This window comes from Cercospora kikuchii (assembly GCF_019650295.1).
Source record: "Cercospora kikuchii DNA, contig_00001, whole genome shotgun sequence".
Classification (NCBI taxonomy): domain Eukaryota; kingdom Fungi; phylum Ascomycota; class Dothideomycetes; order Mycosphaerellales; family Mycosphaerellaceae; genus Cercospora; species Cercospora kikuchii.
Window position 1 is genome coordinate 4,566,093 of NW_025408582.1, and position 18,417 is coordinate 4,584,509.

Consider the following 18,417-nt stretch of genomic DNA (forward strand, 5'->3'; position numbering starts at 1 on the left):
GCAACAGCCGGCGCGCCAGACGATGTCATTGATATCCAGGCCTTAAGACGACGACAGCTCTGCTCGTACTTCGACTAAGGACCGCTACTTCTCATCGAACACACTCGCCTTCAGTATGGTTGCAGGCGTACCTCCTTCGTTGATCCGCTTGGGGGTCAATGTGCTCATCTCCTTCACCATTGTCAAGACATTCCCTCAATATCTGCCCGAACATGCCCTTCTTTACGTCTTCTTACGACTTCTCGGTGTCCAGCTCGTCCTGGTCGCGATATGGAAAGTCGCCATTTACCCGTTCTTCGTCTCTCCACTCCGACACTTGCCCGGTCCAGGTCTGAAGGTGAGCTTGGGCCAAACATGCACCAAATGGACTCTACTGACTGTTGCAGGGCTCTATCCCACTACTCGGCCATGGCTTGACGATCCTAGAGCGACCAGCTGGCACAAGTGCCCTCAAATGGATGAAGACGATCCCCAATGAGGGCCTCATCCACTTCCGTGGCTTCTTCTACGCAGATCGCGTTGTTGTCGTCAGCCCGAAAGCACTGCAGGAGATTTTGGTCACCAAGGCCTACGAATTTGAGAAGCCTGCGCCACTGCGTAACTTCCTGCGATTCATTCTCGGAGATGGCTTGATCATCGTCGAAGGAGACTCGCACAAGTTTCTGCGCAAGAATCTCATGCCAGTCTTCAGCTTTCGACACATCAAAGAACTGTACCCGATCTTTTGGAGCAAGTCAGTTCAGATGATGCGAGGCATCTCTCAGCAGGTCGCGGAAAGCCCAGAGTCGGCCGATAGCAAGACTTCAGTGGTCGAGATCAATCACTGGGCAACCAAAGTTACAGTGGATATCATCGGTCTTGCAGCGATGGGTCGTGACTTCCAAGCGCTGAAGAATAGCGACGACCCTCTTGTGCAAGTCTATGAGGAATTGCTCGAACCATCAAGAGAGAAGCAACTATTCTTTGTTGGACAAATCCTTGGACCTGCGAAGCTCATTCGAAGTCTCCCCATCAACTTGAACAAGCGCAGTAATCACATCATCGAGACGCTGACCGACATTTGCCTGAAGCTGATCGCCGAGAAGAAGGAAATGATCAAGCACGAGTCCGAGAGCCAAAAGGACATCTTGTCGCTCTGCATCCGATCTAACAACTTCTCTGACCATCAATTGGTCGACCAACTTCTCACTTTCCTCGCCGCTGGACACGAAACGACATCTTCAGCTCTAACCTGGACTGCCTACCTCGTTGCCAAACACCCCGAGATTCAAAAGGCACTACGTGAGGAAATCCGCAATACCATTCCCTCACCAGACAAAGCAACCTCCGACGAGGATCTGGCCACCATTTTCGAAGCCGCTCCTCTCTTGAACGGAGTCTGCAACGAAGCCATTCGCTTGTACCCTACTGTACCCATCACCATCCGCACGAACCCCAAAGACGCTGTCATTTGCGGCCAACGAATTCCTGCCAACACTCAACTCCTCCTCTCGCCATGGGCTATCAACCGTAATCCAGAATCATGGGGTCCAGATGCCGATGAATTCACACCGTACCGATGGATCGACACAGACGAGAAGACTGGCGAGCAGCGACCAAACAACTCAGGTGGAGCACCAAGCAATTACAATATCCTCACATTCTTGCATGGACCGAGAAGTTGTATCGGACAGGGTTTCGCAAAGGCAGAATTGCGATGTTTGGTTGCGGCGCTGGTGGGAAGTTTCGAAATGACATTGGATCGCCCAGATGAGGTTGTGATACCGCATGGTGTTGTGACGACAAAGCCTAAGGATGGTATGCATCTGCGCTTGAACCCTGTTGGACCATGGTAGATTGTTGTTGTGTATGGCGAAAATGGAAAGAAGGAGGAATGATACCCATGATTGGAAATATGCCTGATAGGGCGGCGGCGGCAATGTAACTCTGATGGCAATAAGACTGGAGTTTGATGATTTGTTATTGGATGTAGACAGAGGGAAATGCAACCTCTTCAGAACATTCATCTATGATGTGAGTCTATCGAAGTACGCGCCCAAAAACAAGCCATTTCAGCGCGCTGTATTGGCAAAAACAAGTAGAGGATGAAAAGGAGCACGCTTTTAATGATCTCAATTGAAGATATCTCATGTCAAATGGCTCATCAGACAAACGTGCCAGCCTCAAGCCACAACGTCGCCAGCCAATGACATAAGTCGTAAGTCGTATGCAAAAACCCGAGCGCCTTCGTATATGCGTATGCGTTGCGTTGCTCGAGTCCATGTCAGTTCTGCTTCGTGGCCCTTTTCGCCGCCTCAGACTGCGCGCCTAGACAGTTCCAGCAGCCTCCTCGCCGTCTTCAGACTTCTTGGTCTCGTCAGCGGCGGCAGCATCTTCTTCACCGTCCTTCTCGCCCTTGACCTTGACCTCATCGTCGGCCTCCTCCTCACCAGCAGCTTCAGCCTTCTCGGTCTTAACCTCAGCAGTCTCGGCCTCAGCGGTCTCAGCCTCAGGCTCAGCCTCCTCAGCGACCTCTTCTTCCTCCTGCTTGACTTCGACCTTCTGCTTCTTCTTGCGCGAGCCAGCGGCAGCAGCACGACCCTTCTTCTTTGGTGCTGGCTTGGCGTCTGCCTCTTCGCCCTTCTCCTCACCCTCAGCAGCGCCTTCAGTCTCTTCAGTGGCGACAGCCTTGCGCTTACGAGAAGCAGTAGCCTTGGCCTTCTTAGCTGGCTCGGGAACAGGAGTGTCGACAGGGGCAACAGCGTCCTCGGCGTCGTCTTCTTCAGCTTCACCTTCAGCAGCAGAAGCAGAAGCAGCCTTGCCCTTCTTGGGAGTCTTCTCAGCTGGTGGCAACTTGACATCGCCGAGGAGCTTGCGGCGCGCGTTGGAGTACGCGGTGTTGGCGGAAGCTGCATTCTTGTGACCTGTCAACGTAGCGAGTTTCGCCGTGTCGACCTACAGGTGGCGATGGTTAGTGAGGTTAGTAGCCGCGGGGAGAGGACATTGCAGTCTTACCTTGGGAATGGAGTCCATGCACTGCCATGCGAACCCAAGCACTCTGATGTCGGTGTCACTCAACTTCGGACCGTTGCCGTTGGCGGTGGCGGCGTCAGTGTTGGAAGACTTCTTTGGAGGCATGTTGGTGGTAGTGATTGGTTGTTGAATGGATGTTGTGTGAAGCTTGTTGTGGTAGTAGTGGTAGGTTGCGATGATGTTGTTGTTGTTGTACGATGTGGTGAGTGTTGTGTAGAAGAAGAGTTGTAGAATGGAAGAAGAAGAGGAGGAGGTAGTAGTAGAAGTGGCTGGAAGATATTTGTGAAGCGCCGTTTGTGCCTTCACTTTGCTGCAGGGGAGCTCACGTGCAAGCTGCTGATTGCTGCAGCTATAAGTGAAGCGTGGCTTGTGACTGGCTGGATGTGTCGTAGCTGTGCCTATTGATTCGCCGATCTATTGTCTCAGTTTAGCACAATATCAGATGCCGAATGCTGCCTGGTGAATGCTAATGCTTCACGCGAAGGCGTTGGATTGTTCTAGGCTGCTATTATCCTGTGAATATCAAGCTCGGGACAAATTCATTGCGCATGAAGGTCAATTGAACGGGATGTTTCAGTCGCTCCATTGTATCCTACAATAGATCGCGCATGTGGACCTGTGCGGACATGGAAGCCCAAAGCACGATACCAGTTGACGATCATAGCGATTCTTCCGTGCCCGTTTTTCAGCTTTTCGAGATTCCTGAAATACAGTGACTTGCTGGTGCGCTCTCGAATCGAGCTTTCCATCCCATTGCGCCAGTACTCCATCGCACTCAAAATGTGTGATGTCTGGCCTGCGCCCGTAGCACCTGTGCATGGTCGCGCGTGCTGTGTGAGTCCCACCGCCTCTCCCGTTCTTCACTCCAACAGGTCCAGTGCGGCATTGTCTAGTAGAGACGACCTTTCTCCACCTAGAATCCACGGCCCCGTCCCCGCCCTCTGCCTCTGCCACCTCCACGTCCACCGCCGCGACCGCCCCGGGGACCGCCGCGTCCTCCGGCTGATCGATCTTGCTCCTTTCGCGCCTTGTTCTTCGGCTTCGGTGTGTCATCGATGAGAAGTGTGTCAAGCGGTAGCGAGTCGGGCAGAATGTAGTATCGAATCTCTGATCCTCGAATCGAGACGTGATCCAGGGAGATCTGGCTGCCGCCTTTGGGCGTCATCTTCGCATTGCGCAGATTTGTGTTCATTTGTGGGGAGACGCTGGCGATTGTGCCTTGGACGATGGTGCCTGCGAAGAAAGCGCGATTCACGTTAGTTTCTTCCTCTCGATCGCTGGGCTGTATAGTGGTACGTACCGGTCTTGAGCTCAATAGTCACCGTCTCATTTGTGCATTTCATCAAAAACCTACCATGCCTGTCAGCCAGGCTCTCTTGGGTGCCTTTGCGAAGTTCGTTCAGCATGAGCCAAAGGCTTGCAAGCTTGTGGATGTCTCACCTGACGAGCTTCATATTGGCGAACGCGCAATGTTCGCGCTGAGTTCAGGAACGCGTGTGAAGGTATTGGGACGGATGCGAGTGTGTTCGTGTTGTAGTCGTCCAGTTCCGCGCAAGTTTTGGTGGTGCTGTCCTGGCGAAGAGTTCACTTTCAGTTTCGCGACGTCGAGCGGGAAGTCGCCGAACTTTATTTGGCACGGTCACGTGTTACGCTTCTGCTTGAGGAAGAAGTCTCTCACAATCGCAGAACTTATGTTCTCGCGTTGAGGAACGAATAGACAGTACTGGAAGATGAATAGCAGCAAGTCAGGGTATCACCTTTGGGCTAAATCCATTGGGTCGTGTCTTCCAGAAGTTTACCAGTAGCAAAACAGCTACCTCCCACTCTCGCTGACCTTCTCCCACTCGCTATCCGTACTGAATTCGCTGCTCGACATATCTGCCCTGCGAGACTGCCTCTGTCTCGTCTCCGTGCTGGCAAACCCAGCCTGCGCTCCACTCGCCGCACTGCCCACGCTAGGATCCTGCTCCGCCAATCTCGCGATTTTCTCCCTCTTTTCCTTCTCTAGTCCGCCCACACCCTCATCCAGACCGCCTGCTCCTGTCAAGCTCGCCATACTATCCGCCATGCCCTTCGTGATCTCCACCTCTGTATCCTCGCCCTCGTCGTCTGCATCGCCGACGTCCGCCTTCTCCTGCCCCGCAGCTGCAGTCTTGCGCTTCCTCAATCTCTCCGCCTCATCTTCAGCTCGTTGTGCTGCTTGCAATTCTTTTGCGAACCAGTTGATGCTGTACCACAAACCTCCGCAGAGGACCGAGAGAATGGCGAAGTGTATGCTGGAGGTCGCGATGAGGAGACCGAGAAGGAGAGCTTGTAGCGAGGCGAAAGTGACGTTCGTCGCGATGAGGAGTGTTGGAGTCGTACCGGGCGTGAAGACGGATTCCCATAGGTTGGTCAGGAAGTCAGCCATGGCGGGGAACGTGGTTGTGAGATGGAGAGGCGTGAATGCGCTGGCTGGTCTTTGAAATGGGCACCGAACGCTGACTTCGTTTGTGTTTGCTACGAGGTCTGTTTCTTTGCGTTGTAGTGTTTGTGCTCTCCAAGCAGCTCCTGGTTCTGGTGTTCGGGACCTCTTGCTCTCTGATCCGCGTCCGTGCCGCCGATTTGTTCTCGTCGAGCTGTAGGAGGTACCGGGATATCGTCGAGAGTTGTTCGCAGTCTGCTCGTCGCTCACCTTGCTGCTGGATCTTAATATGTGGCAGGTGTCATGCTCCCACTGACAATTGTCAACAGCGGAAGGCAGCAGGAAGCATGACTTGTCCCGCGCATGGACAGCAGCTTGAGAGGAACGCGGGCGGCGTGTGATGCGTCATCCTGCAGCGTGCCTGTCGCTATCACGCGACGACGAGGATGTTGACCCAGCGTTTCACGGAACACAAGCATCTTCTTCGATACCAACCTCGCACAAGCTCTATTATGAAGGGTCCATTAAGCTTGACGTGGAGACACCTCAGCTGCTGATAGTCTGGCGAATCCATCCTCCTAGGCTTTTGGTTCTGCTTCTACACGATGTGTTCAGTCGAGATCATCCCTGACTGGCAAATGACTCTCGTGACATGAAGCTCTGACCGCACTAAGATGGCCCAAACCCATTCCGGAGATCAACTAACAGCATGACAAGTAATCAAGACGAACTGTGCTCGGTCGTTCCAAGATCTATCAACGATTACAATTATCCTGACCAGTTCTGAATGAACCCGATGGCTCTTCCCACGCGTGCATAAACACCAGGACTCTGCGGTGCCGCGCAGCCATTCAAGCCGAAAGACACGACTCCAATGACCTCGCCGGTAAAGTCATCATACAACGGACCACCGCTGTCTCCTTGACAGGAATCGCGTCCTCCCTCAGGATACCCAGCACAAATCATGTTCTCAGTGAATGGCTGCGGGAAAAGAACGTCTGCGCAAGTATCGGGATGTACAACTGGAACTTGAACTGCCATGAGATCCTCTGTAGCTGGGCCATTGTTATAAGTCGCACCCCTATCCGACTGTCAGCTTGAACGCATACGGTCATCGTCGAATACGGGTACATACCAGCCTGCCACAGTGGCTGGAGTATCGGGAGCAGGGTCTGAGCCTGCAGGGGGCAGAATGGCATAAGCAATATTTTGATCCTCGAAGATTGGAGACGATAACTTCAGAATCGCGAAGTCATTGTCTAGCGTGCTTGGATCGTAGCCACCTGGGGGAAAAAACGTGTAAGCGATAGTCACTATCTCGCGTGTGGTGGCTTCCACCCATCGCCTTACCATGGATGATGGCTTGAGTTACGCCACTCTCCACGCCGCCAAATCTCCATTGCTGGTATCCTGTCAGCCTGTGAACCCGATCGAGCTCTTGGACACTTACATTGGTTCCAGCGACCACGGTAAAGGTTCCGCCCATTTCGACGCAGTGAGCAGCAGTCAGGACAGTGTATGGGTCGATCAGAGCACCTCCGCAGCTGTGGCTTCCGCCATTCAAAAGTGAGATAGTGGTCGGGAATTCTCCTGGGTTGGCGGTATATCCACCGACGATACCAGCTTCCATATACTCTTCCCGAGCGGGTACATCTTCATTGCGGTGTGACGACCCTGTCGGAGCGTCGAGTTTGGCGTCTTTGTCCCATATGATCTCTATCTCTCCCGAGGAAGTGGGAGCTGGCAGTGCTGCCACGAGGGCTGGAACGGCCGAGACGAAAAGAATGAACTTCATCATGAACACAGGTCGCGCTCGTGTGTGGGAGAGCAGGCTAACTTAACACCCTAGGCCATGAAGCTGTTCTTATACAACTTTTGCCTTAGCCTTTCCCCAACGCAAGCCATACATCGTCGAAGGCGAACACCGTCCCGTTGCAGATGTGCCTGAGTCTCAGGCTGCATGCCGTGAGACTACAGGAAAATACCACTCGTAGACCGATCAGGACAGCGCAGCCTATAGCAGACCAGCAGTAGCGAGAACTGCTCGTTTGAGGCATGAAGGTATGCCGATCGAAGTCGACGCCAAGCAGACCGCCATAGAGCTTCTTACTGTACCTTCCAAAAGCGGTCGGCTAGTGCTCTTGGTATGCTACCATGTCGGCTCTAAAAGTCTGCACAACGTCTGGGCAATGACATGTCACTGCATAAGTACTGTTGCGACTGAGAGCGCTGAGAGCGCTGATCTTGACGATCTTCCATGCTTCAACACTGACATGTTCGACAACAGTTCTGTGTTTGGGCTGATACCATCTTGTGAGTCCACTCGCGCTTTCGCTTTGCTGCACGTGCTGTGGTTCGGCAGTCAAACCCAATGCGTGCAGGTCTTGGAACAGGAAGACCGAATGGCCGTTGCACCTGGTTGGAAGCCTATTGAATTTGCACACTCCAGTCGCAGTGGCACACACATCGGTATGTTGGGTGTGAGCCGATTCAGATTTGACATGTCCCGATCGTGAGCATGGTGTAAAACCACCCTTTCGGCACCATTTATTTGACCTGCGAAGCAAGCTATGCGTCTGGGCACGTACGTATTTGGGATCGTGAGCACAGTTAATTGAAAGAGGAGGACGAGCTGCACATGGTGTCAGTGTTAGGAGCAAGGAAGCAGTCTTGGCGAGCTCACAAGTACGCCTGCTTAACAAGTGAAATTGAACAGCGCCTAGATAGCCATTCTCGGAGGCGCGCTGTCCCCCTTCTGTCCTCAAAGTCGCACCGAGGCATGTTCATCAGCTTGCCCCAGCTTGCCACAGCTTGCTTTCTGATCACCCGCACCACGAATGTCATCCCCGAAAGGACTGCGAGGGGCATGGACGTTGGCAAATCTTACAGAGTTGGGGAAGGTGGAAAGCGGCTGTCCGGATTGGAGGACGACAGCATAAATACAACCAACTCTGGCCCTTCACAATGGTCAGCAACACTCCCAGCAATAAGCTCATTCTTCAACAAGAGTCGGCAACGCACGCACGAGGCTCGGATTGGTGGTGGAAGATGTCCTGTACTCACTCAGATCAATAAAACTGCCTCTTTCGTATCACATTGCCTCTTGCAAATGAAGGTTCAGTATTGCCAATCTGAGTGAGTACATGGCATCTTCCACCACGAATCTGATCCTCTCGTATATCTGGTTTCCGCACCTCTGATCGCAGAAGGCAGCGCGTACAGTGAGTTGTATTTGTACCGCCGTCCAGTGGGTTTCTGACGGCGACAGATCTGGGACGTTCTTTGGATGCAGAGCGACGGGTGATGGTCGCGAACATGATCCAACTGCCACCAATTCGGCAACTGAATCCAAACCTTTACCTGTCACCGCACCGATTCGAGGCTCCACACTTCAAGAGATAGCATCCAGCATTCGGATTATAGGTGGCCAAGAAGGACTCAGACTCGCTTGTTAAATTGGCGGCAGCTGGATGATGTTCGCGACGATCAACCGCGAGTGTCCATGCTATGGTCGGGAAATTGAATGTAATTATTTCTTTTGTGCTCTCTGGGAGCATAAACCTCCGGTCACACGCTCGGCTTCGGTGTCCAGTATTGCGATCGAAGATGCCGGTGGCCATTATGGAGTTTACAGTACATCGTCCGACAAGGATGTGCACAGCCAGGGAAGTGTTCTGTCCTTCGAACTAATGAGGCTTTCGCAATCAGGATTGATCATGTATCTCATGAATACCTCTAGTCCTCTACGCGGCGAAGACAAACTTCGGGTTCTCATCACCGAGCGCCAGGATCTCCTCGTCAGTCATCCCTTGCATTCTTTCGTCCCTCTTGCCAGCTGCCCGCATCTTGTTCTCGCGCGTGAAGTAGGCGTACATAACAGCATAAGTCACGGCACCTAAAGCTACCAAGGCCATTGTCACACCGTGACCTTTTAAGTATCTCGGCCCTTCACTTGAAGGATACAGAAACGGCGCCATGATGCCAGAGCAATTGCCGATCGTAAGCTGGAGGCCTGTAGCAGTTGTCCTCTTGCCATATCGCGGATTGTTTGATGGAAGCCATGCCAGAGGTATTCCAACAGCAACGTAAAGACCCATGGCGACCAAGAAGCATCCGGCAAAGTGGACGCCCGAGTTGCCATCTGAAATAAGCATGGCATATCCCACGACCGCAATCAGACTAAAGAGAACGGCGACTGGGCCTCGAGATTGTCGCCAGTCGCTATACCTCGCCGCAGCCATGTACGAAATGGCGCCAACGGTATAGACGGGAATTGTCAAAACCTGCACAATAGCCCTAGAACTCTCCGGTCGGATGGCCAAGATGATTGTAGGCAGGAAGGTGCTGAACCCGTACAGCATGGTATCCTGACAGAATTGCCCAGCACAGAACATCCAGATCTTCCAGTCCTTCAATCCTTTCCTGACGTCTTTCCAGTCGAACACGTCGACGTGTCCCATCTGCATGGCTCTTCTCGCCTGAACCAATTCCTTCTCTTCATCATTCAAATAGTATGCCGTCTCAGGATCATCTGCCAGAATCCACCAGCAAGCAATACCCAGAAGCAGTGTCGGCAGACCTTCAATGATCAAGATCCACCTCCAACCTCGCTGGCCTGCCACGCCATCCATGAAGCCGATGCCATACGCGAGCAGTCCGCCGCAAGCTCCTGCCAGCGCGGCACTGACAAAGAGATATCCGATTCGCAAAGCAAGCTCATGTTTCGTGTAGAAGAATGTCAAGTAAATGGCCGCTCCAGGAAACAGTCCTCCTTCGACCAATCCCAGCAGTAATCGACAAACAATCAACCCCGCATAGCTCTGCACCACACCCGTCAAAGTCGCAACAATGCCCCAGGAAACCGTGATGAACGCAATCCATCTCGAAGGCCGCACATATCCTTTCAGTATCAAATTCGAAGGTAGCTCGGAGATGACGTATGTGACGAAGAGGATACTGACAGCAGTCTGGAACTGCGACGACGAGAGTCCGAGGTCTTCTTCGAGTCCATAGAGGCGGGCATTGCCGATGTTGACGCTGGTATTGGATGCTTAGCTGGAGAAGCTTGAGAAGGCTGAAGGAAAGAGCCGGAAACTCACCGGTCCAGGAAAGAGAGAAGGTAAAGAAGCATTACCACGGGAATGATGTGGAGGTCGAGCTTTCGGACCAGCTTCTTCTCTTTGGCGCGGTCGATAACCACATGACCGCCTTCTTCGGCATCGGAGGAGTAGATTTTGGGATTCATGGTCGTGACTTCCTCGTCGTTGAGTTTGGCGGCCATGCTTTTGACAGTGGAAAGCGGTGAGTTGTTGTTGTTGCTATCGAGTCATGCTGCAGATGTTCGTTGAAGACAGGAGGAGAAGGCGAGGAAAGCCGAAGTGGCGTACTAGCTGTACGACCGACTTACCTATCTTTCACAGTAGTATGACTAGGCTGTTGAGCCGCCAAATGATAAGTGAAGATGGTGTGTACACAAGCGATGACGATAATGAGAAGCAGAAAAGTGATCGAAGCGAGATCGGCGCGTGTAGCCGACGAATCGGGGACAAATGATGCAACGATAATCGATTGGCATATATAATGCTCGATGATCATAACTATGCACAGTATGCACACTTTGAAGCCTCTGTTAGCATTGCGCCATGCAGATTCTGCTATATGTGCTAGATCGACCTTTTTCTTTATTAGCAGTCGTTGTCCCAGAACAACTTGGCATATGCCGGCACCGTATCGAAGCTCGTGAAGACACCGCCAGTGCTATTTGTCACATTGACCCAACCAGTAGTATTTCCAGTCAAATATTTCGCAGCAGCTGCGGCAAAGAAACTGGTCACATATACATCGACCAGAGTATCGTCGCTCGTAATGTTCGAAGTCGACACGTTCGCCGCAACGTAATGATCGCTGCTGTACGATCCTTGATCAAAGTGGATCGTATTATCTCCGTCGTCGCCAAAGTCATCGCTGGTATAGTAGCCCGGTGTTTTCCAAAGGCCAGTCGTCGAGTTGTAAACAGTTTGGCCGCTTGAGGCTTGGCGCTTATAGACTGCGTCAGTCTGCATGTTTGCGAGTATGTTCTTCGCTACACGCCAGGGAGCTGTCATGTATTGCCAGCCATTCTGATATGGGTTGGATTGATAGGCGTTGTCCAAGGTGAAAGGACCCTTCAAGATGTCATATCGAAAACCTCCGGTGTTCGTCATAATTATACGGGGAGTGCTGTTCCGATCAGGTGCGTAGACAACAGCCGGGAAGACAGTAGTTGCGAGCCAAGTGTACAGATTGTTTGGCGACGAAGCTGGGAAGCGACTCTGATAATAAGAATCAGGTGCGCAGCCTAGTAGGTTCGTGAGCTGAGGCAGCGTGCTGATGTTCGATGTGATTTGGTTCGAGATCCCCTGTCCGTAGGAAGTATTGAACCCTTGTCCTAGAGACGCGGTATGCTTCTCAAAGGTAGGCCTGTTGAAGTCTAGATATTGTCGCGTATAGCTCAAGTCAGACGAGACCGGCTGCGTGAAGTTCAACTGAGGGATTGCCGATGCTTTCGTAACCTTGATTGTGCCGCTTCCTTGGGGACTCTTTGCGCGAGTCACGGTCGAAGGTAGTCCATCGATGCTTGTCCATCCTACTGTCTCGCAGTACCTACCTGCGGCAGTACCAACAGCAGAAGCATCCCAAGCAACAGCATCGCGGATATGTCGATGGCCACCGAAGATCTGGATTGGAGTGGTGGGGTGATACTGTCGAATCGCAGCATATATAAGGTTCCACTCTGTTGACTGTCGGAGAGTAATGTGGCCACTGATGACGAATAGGTCAATATCCTGTCGGCTGGCCTGCTCTCTGAACCATGATTGCTGGACCGCAGTACCAACCGGGGTAACTACAGTGGCATTGCTGTTGCCAGTAAAGTTGAAGATGAACGCAAACGACATAACACGGATGCCCATTTTTGTCTGATAGTATGCGTAGCGATCCGAGAACGGCTTCTGAACGCCATTGTCGTAGATGTCCACATTGCTTGTCAAGTAACGTCCGCCCCAGTTTGGAGCGAAATTGTGGTATGTGTCGTTCGCAATCTGAGTTGTGTAAAGTTCGTGGTTTCCAATTGAGAGCAGATCATATGGTAATTGCTTGAAGATGGGCAATGTGAACTTGCCATTCGGTGTCGTCGCGTCGCCGAATCCAGTACCATCGTGCAGATCGCCGCTATCTATCAGAAGCAGATCAACTCCAAGGACGTCGGCCTTAGCCTTCATCTTCCTAACAAAGTCGGCAAAGTCCCCATAATCGGCAGAATAGTTCTCGTCAAGCAGATGTCCGGCGAGCCAGCCATGGGTATCTGTGGTCGATAGGAAGTTGATCTGACCCCAGTGAATGTCCTTGATTTGTTGTGGGAGGGTAGCTTCAGCACTGGGCTGGATTCGTTTCTCGATATCATGACGGCTCATCAAAGCGTGATCTAAGACGCCACCGCCCGTTAGAGGTGAAGTCCAGTCATGATCCTCGCAGCCTCTGGACAGACGTGCTAGCAGAGCTACCGCGGCAATTGATAGTTTTCGCAGCATGATCGAAGACCTTGGTGGCCCTCGCCAATGCAGCTTGTGTCAGTCAGTTCTAGTCACACGAGCCAGATGCGCGTAAGCTGCACAATATGGTTGTGGCCCTAGTCTTTCCCACCTCTTCTGTACCATAGGCCTCTTCGTAGACTTGCTCATCCAGCAAGAAATCAATACCACCGTGTCATACAACGCGCTCCGACACAGGAAGTGTGCGATGATAACAGCAGTGGTGTGTACGTACCACCGCCTCACGCTCCCTCGCCTATCTCACCGGCAAATGCAAAAGAAATCGCAAGACATGACCAATAGAACATGTCTGGCTCGGCACGCACAGCAATGCTTCGGTGAGCTTGTGCCCACCAAGATAGGCTGAGAGGCGGACCGCACGGCTTGTTCGATGCGACTTGGCCAGAAGAGGATGGTGTCACCACGGAACTGTGACGCTGGAACCACGGCAAGTGCTTTGTGTGTCGTGTTCAATGTTGACTGTCAACTTTGATGGCAATTTGATGAGCAAGTTGACTTGCCTTGGCAAGTGGAGACATGATCGTGCCGTCACACGTGCTGCAAAATCCGAGGTGCCCAGAAGGTATGAACCGGCGGAGAACAAGTTTGAAAACGCGATCTCTAAGGGAGTCTCTATGCTGAGTTCACTATGTAACATAGCGTTCCTGCCCCTTGACCCAGCTTGAGCTTCATCACTGCTCACTGCCTGCCAATGAATGGAGGATCATATTTTGACAGAACAAGTCGCTGACTCATCGGCTGTGGTGTCGGAGTGGTTAACGAGTCAGACTTGAATTCCACTATAATTCTTGCTATCTGATGCCTTCGGGCGCGCAGGTTCGAATCCTGTCCGCAGCGTCGCATTTCTTTTGCATTTTTGGCCTTTTTGAAGAGGTATTGAGCATGTTGAGCATGAGGTGAAGTCGGTATCGGAGGTGAAAATTATCACCTCCCAATTTTTGGGGGGCCAAACGTCAAGGGCTGCCTACGACTACATTCCGTTCGATCGACTCTTTAGAGGAGTTTACCATACTGCTTTTAGATCCAAGAGTATATCTGCGACGAGTATTGAGGCACAGACCTATATCGAAACATGTGCGTGAGATTGAGAAGACATCTATGTCGAACTCTAGGCCTGCCTCGCCGCTATAGTGCTTCATGTTCACTAGCTACACACTGCACGAATGACACCAGATTGACGCTGAAAAGTTCCACCCTCCTCAGACAGTGAAACAGAAATCAAAAGTAATTGCGGCAGGTGGAGCAAATTCTCCATTGCTTCAACCTATTTACAAACTACCATAATCTGGGGACCACTAGAAGGGAATTGATTCTGCTCTGCCCTTGGCATCTGTAGTGGGCTTGTTCGAAATCTTCTGTCCGATTGTTTCTGTGCACAATGTGTTCAAGTCCAATCTGGACGTTCCTCCCCGCTGTGCCCACAAAGCAGGGTATAAGTGAAGTGAAGACAGAGGAAATAAAGACCGGGGAAGTAGACTTCCGGTTCTGGTACGAAGTGGGTATTGAAAACAGAGTGAGCGATCCTGGCTCAACTTCGCTGCAAACTGTCGTGGTCGTAAAGTTCATGAAACAGAAGTGAATCCTCTCTACATTGGGTTGACAGGCCTCCTGGAAGTATGTATTGTGTCAAGACACCATGACGTGTTCAACGCCCCCCTTCCGGTGTGTAAAGAAGCGACGAAGACTAATTGAGCGACTTGTCCTGGAGGAACGTGGCTTTTGCGGGGATGTACCGTCGAATGCTGTAAAGAATTCCTTTGCATCGGCACTGCGGTTTCGTCGCAGGACTCTGGGCGTTGAGCTCACAGGGTCAGGGGATGGGAAGAGACGATGGCCGCCATGGGTGCCCTTTTTGGAAGCTGGATCGACCTTCTCTACAGGTAATGCCGTCAGCTCCGGCGAGGACTCTCTTTCAGAGCGATCAGGAGTAACGTGGTCCGGTTCAGAATCGTCTTTGCCACGCTCAGAAGAATGGGCCGAGTCCACTGGCCTGGGTGTGAACTCCTTGATGGGACCGGGTGTACTCGACCGGCTAGTGTTCATCAATGGTGCCGGCAGGCTCTTCAATCGCTTCGATATTCGTCTTGAGAATCCATCACGCATCATGGAGCTCCTGATTCGGGTTGTAGCTGGTGTGATACCATCGTCGTGAGCTGCAGCAGCGACAGGCTTTCGTGATGCGTGTCTGTCGTTAGTCGGATCTGCTGTGGCAGGCGCAGCATTCTGACTCTGTGATCGTCGAACGTGCCGTTCAGGTATGCTGGGTGCCTGTGTGGTGTTATCTGTTCGCGCTCGTGAGCGTGGTCTGCGTGGGGCATCTGGTGGGTTACTGCGCAACGGGCCGCAGTCGCGAATGAAATTTGAGAGTTCTCGAGTGCTCTCCGTAGCGTTGGTAGTCGGCTCTCTTGCCGATGCGCCGGATGAAGTTCTTGGTCTAATCACATCATGAGCTGAGGCACGTGGAGGCGCTGGCACTGTTTGACGCGGCTGCTCGAATCTGGTTGATAGTGGTACAGGATGTGGTTTTGCCATGGCAGCTTGCTTCGCTGCACGACCCGAGCTTGGCTCTTTGGGGAGAGGCTTATCCAGCCATACCTCTGAATGCCGCACTGAATGCCGTGATGTGGATGGTGTTATGTCTCTGGTAAATCGGGAGCGCAGGGGTGAGCTCGTTCCAGACATTTGCGTGCCAGCCGACACTTGCCTCCCCTGGGTTTTGTTCCGTCGACTTGCAGCAGCAGCATGTTTGGCAATCTCCGCAATGACGGTCTCAAGGATGACGAGGCTGTTGCGCAGGTTGTCGCCTTTGGTGCGCAAGTCCCGTAAATACGACATCCATCCTTGCTCGTTACCTCGCATGGCAGCGAAGACCTCTGCGATGTCCGGATTGTCCGTCCGTGGTCGTTGCTCGATACGAGTGAGATAGGTGCTCAGCTCTTTGGTGGATTTGATCCCGTTGTGGATATCATGCATGGCAGCATTCATAACCTTGGCTGTCCGGGCAATGATCCTCTCGATCTTCTCGTTGCCATTGAGCAGGTCTGTTCGGAACTTCTTCTCGTCCAGCATTACCTCAAAGACGTCCATATGTTGCATGGGCAACTTGAGGTATCGTATCCGTTCTTCAATGTCCCTGATGGCCAGGTCAAAGTCCTCGGCTGTCCTCTCCAGAAACATGTCGACATCATTGACGTGGCCCTGCAAGATCTTGACAACCTCTTGATTGGACTTGGCCTGCCCCTCCTTCAACAGGTGCATGCCGAACGTCAGCTGGGCGATCAGCTTGACGAAGGGGTGGTACTGAGCACCAGGCTGCTGCTTCCACCGCACCACGGGGCAGTCCTCATCGCGCTCTGCTTCCAGCAACCTCTTTCGTCTCATCTCTGCGTCTGTGTCCGGGTCGGGAAGGCCTGTGGGGGACTGGGTGGCCTCTATAATAGATTCCTCGAAGGCGTCCTGCAGCTGGGGACACGGGTGAACCGGGGGTGCCATGACGCTTTCATCGTCCTCGTCGGAGCGATGGCTAGCTGCATCGGAGTCCCCTTGGGCGGACATGGAGTGGAAATCCTCATCATCGCTGGAGCTGTCGCAGAACGGTAGCGACGCCATGGGTGCGCTCTGCCAGAGGCGAACCCCTCGCTTCCAGGAGTTGGCAGCAGATCTTCTTATAGCCTACCGGGCCTGACTTGGGTCGCTGAAACGACTGAGGTGCAACGGGCACGCATGGGGGCTTGAACTCTATGCAATGGCAGCCGGAGGAGCGGCGGGCGGGCGTCTGCCTCTACGCGCCGGGCGACGAGGGCGACGGTGGGAAGGAGCAGCAGGTGCGGAGCATGCGAAGGCAGGAGTATTCAAGGCCGCACGGCAGGTACTCGCAGGCCGGCGGAAAGCGAGCCGGGAGGAGAAACGAGGCATCGCAGACGGGGACGGTGAGGGCGGGCTCGAGCAGGTCTGTCTCAGAGGGGAGCGATCCCTGTCGCGTGCTGCTTCACGTCCACCACGTCCGCCCACTTGGCACATCATTGCGCGCCGCACCGACTCACTCCCGCGCGCGCCTGCAATTCCATCGCCGCAGCCCGCTGACTCGTCGTCCACTCGTGAACGGCGGATGCGCATTGCACCAGCGCGGTGTGCGCGGTGCTCTCAGTGCGTTGCTCTCGTGCGCGCGTGCAATCGCCGAACACGAGAAATTGTCTCTGGCACGTTGCCAGAGCTCGAGCTGCTGCGTGGGCCCGTTGTTTCAGCCCCAGGCGAGGCAACGGGGGTTCTGCAGCTCTTCTGCCCGCGCGCGTCACCTCACCAGCTCTCGCCTCCCGGTGCGTCCGCGAACGGACGATGGCCGCGCCAAGCGTCGAGCACCACTTCAATGGCGACGGTAAGCTGTTGACGGCCACCGCAGACCGGCGCACCGAGATCCGGAAAGCCCTCGTCGCCCTGCAACAGGAGCTGCAGCGCCTAGAAGGGCATCCCGTCCAGGTCACCTCTGCCATCAAGTTCAATGTGCTTGGACCCATCCCCAAGGAACACGTCTACACCATCAACGTGACAGATGCCGCCTTCAATGCAGATCAGTTCGCGAGGACCAGGACGCCAGCCGAGCGTCTTCCTGGCGGTTCTGCTGCTTCACCAGTGCCTGCAAATCATGTGAATGGTCGAAGAGCTTCGGTCGCATCTTCGCTTCGGGGCAATGGTGACGACGAATCTGAGGGGCGTCCGACCAAGCGCGCACGCCTGGACGGTGACGATCGGAGGACTGGCAGCATATCCGATTTGTCCACAGTGCAGCGAGTCGACGAATTGACGAATTTTGTCAAAAGCTGGCACAACGAGTGGAAGGGTCAGGGTGGCTGGCTCTTTGACGCACTGAACGGTGTCGCAAAGACGCAGAAAACTCACAAAGACCACTTTGATCGAAAGCTCGACACCATGCAGGACGTTCTAGGACAGTCGATCAATTCCGCCACTGCGACCGAGATGGCTGAACTGGTCAGTATGTCGAAGCTCATACCATGGCTGGAGCAATGCCGCAAAACCAACGCAGATAAGGTCCAGGCGAGAGAAGAGAAGTGGCGATCGAGTAGCGCTACTTTCCACGATCACAGTCGGCGAGAACGGGAGGCAGCAGAGGCCAGGATCGAGAAAAGGCTCGAAACTCAGCACCAGATCCTGATGAAGCTGGCCGAGTCCAATGGCATCGATGTGGACGAAGAAAATGAGGATGATGAGAAGCACAGCGAGGCCAGTCTAGGTGCGCAGTTGACTGCTGAGCTCAACTCAGAAGCCCAACGAGCAGAGGCAGATCCGCGCAACTCCTCCACAGTCAACATAGACTGAAGAACCACAGCAGAGACTTGCGGACTGCTGGCTTGCAAATTGGCGCAGAGAGCGTCTTCACGATCGGCAAATATATCG

At 53.3% G+C, this 18,417-nt stretch overlaps 9 protein-coding genes across 9 annotated transcripts; 2 read left to right on the forward strand and 7 right to left on the reverse strand.

The window, feature by feature from the left end:
• Positions 1-115: 115 nt before the first annotated feature.
• CKM354_000178800 (uncharacterized protein) lies at positions 116-1,835 on the forward strand (the record flags this gene model as incomplete). The annotated part of the gene is made up of 2 exons (XM_044796922.1): positions 116-337; positions 387-1,835. 2 exons carry the CDS (start codon positions 116-118, stop codon positions 1,833-1,835), a joined length of 1,671 nt encoding a protein of 556 aa, XP_044652857.1.
• Positions 1,836-2,307: 472 nt separating this feature from the next.
• On the reverse strand, positions 2,308-3,117 carry CKM354_000178900 (uncharacterized protein; the record flags this gene model as incomplete). Its single annotated transcript, XM_044796923.1, has 2 exons — positions 2,308-2,934; positions 2,995-3,117. 2 exons carry the CDS (start codon positions 3,115-3,117, stop codon positions 2,308-2,310), a joined length of 750 nt encoding a protein of 249 aa, XP_044652858.1.
• An 808-nt stretch (positions 3,118-3,925) lies between these two features.
• On the reverse strand, positions 3,926-4,466 carry CKM354_000179000 (mRNA splicing protein SMD1; the record flags this gene model as incomplete). Its single annotated transcript, XM_044796924.1, has 3 exons — positions 3,926-4,245; positions 4,313-4,362; positions 4,453-4,466. The coding sequence occupies 3 exons, from the start codon at positions 4,464-4,466 to the stop codon at positions 3,926-3,928; spliced, it is 384 nt and encodes a 127-aa protein (XP_044652859.1).
• A 359-nt stretch (positions 4,467-4,825) lies between these two features.
• CKM354_000179100 (uncharacterized protein) lies at positions 4,826-5,422 on the reverse strand (the record flags this gene model as incomplete). The annotated part of the gene is made up of 1 exon (XM_044796925.1): positions 4,826-5,422. The coding sequence occupies one exon, from the start codon at positions 5,420-5,422 to the stop codon at positions 4,826-4,828; it is 597 nt and encodes a 198-aa protein (XP_044652860.1).
• Positions 5,423-6,184: 762 nt separating this feature from the next.
• Positions 6,185-7,214, reverse strand: CKM354_000179200 (uncharacterized protein; the record flags this gene model as incomplete). The annotated part of the gene is made up of 4 exons (XM_044796926.1): positions 6,185-6,497; positions 6,552-6,699; positions 6,767-6,818; positions 6,867-7,214. 4 exons carry the CDS (start codon positions 7,212-7,214, stop codon positions 6,185-6,187), a joined length of 861 nt encoding a protein of 286 aa, XP_044652861.1.
• A 1,945-nt stretch (positions 7,215-9,159) lies between these two features.
• CKM354_000179300 (uncharacterized protein) lies at positions 9,160-10,697 on the reverse strand (the record flags this gene model as incomplete). Its single annotated transcript, XM_044796927.1, has 2 exons — positions 9,160-10,453; positions 10,516-10,697. The coding sequence occupies 2 exons, from the start codon at positions 10,695-10,697 to the stop codon at positions 9,160-9,162; spliced, it is 1,476 nt and encodes a 491-aa protein (XP_044652862.1).
• Positions 10,698-11,100: 403 nt separating this feature from the next.
• CKM354_000179400 (uncharacterized protein) lies at positions 11,101-12,984 on the reverse strand (the record flags this gene model as incomplete). Its single annotated transcript, XM_044796928.1, has 1 exon — positions 11,101-12,984. The coding sequence occupies one exon, from the start codon at positions 12,982-12,984 to the stop codon at positions 11,101-11,103; it is 1,884 nt and encodes a 627-aa protein (XP_044652863.1).
• A 1,647-nt stretch (positions 12,985-14,631) lies between these two features.
• CKM354_000179500 (uncharacterized protein) lies at positions 14,632-16,614 on the reverse strand (the record flags this gene model as incomplete). Its single annotated transcript, XM_044796929.1, has 1 exon — positions 14,632-16,614. One exon carries the CDS (start codon positions 16,612-16,614, stop codon positions 14,632-14,634), a length of 1,983 nt encoding a protein of 660 aa, XP_044652864.1.
• A 726-nt stretch (positions 16,615-17,340) lies between these two features.
• Positions 17,341-18,339, forward strand: CKM354_000179600 (uncharacterized protein; the record flags this gene model as incomplete). The annotated part of the gene is made up of 1 exon (XM_044796930.1): positions 17,341-18,339. The coding sequence occupies one exon, from the start codon at positions 17,341-17,343 to the stop codon at positions 18,337-18,339; it is 999 nt and encodes a 332-aa protein (XP_044652865.1).
• Positions 18,340-18,417: the final 78 nt, after the last annotated feature.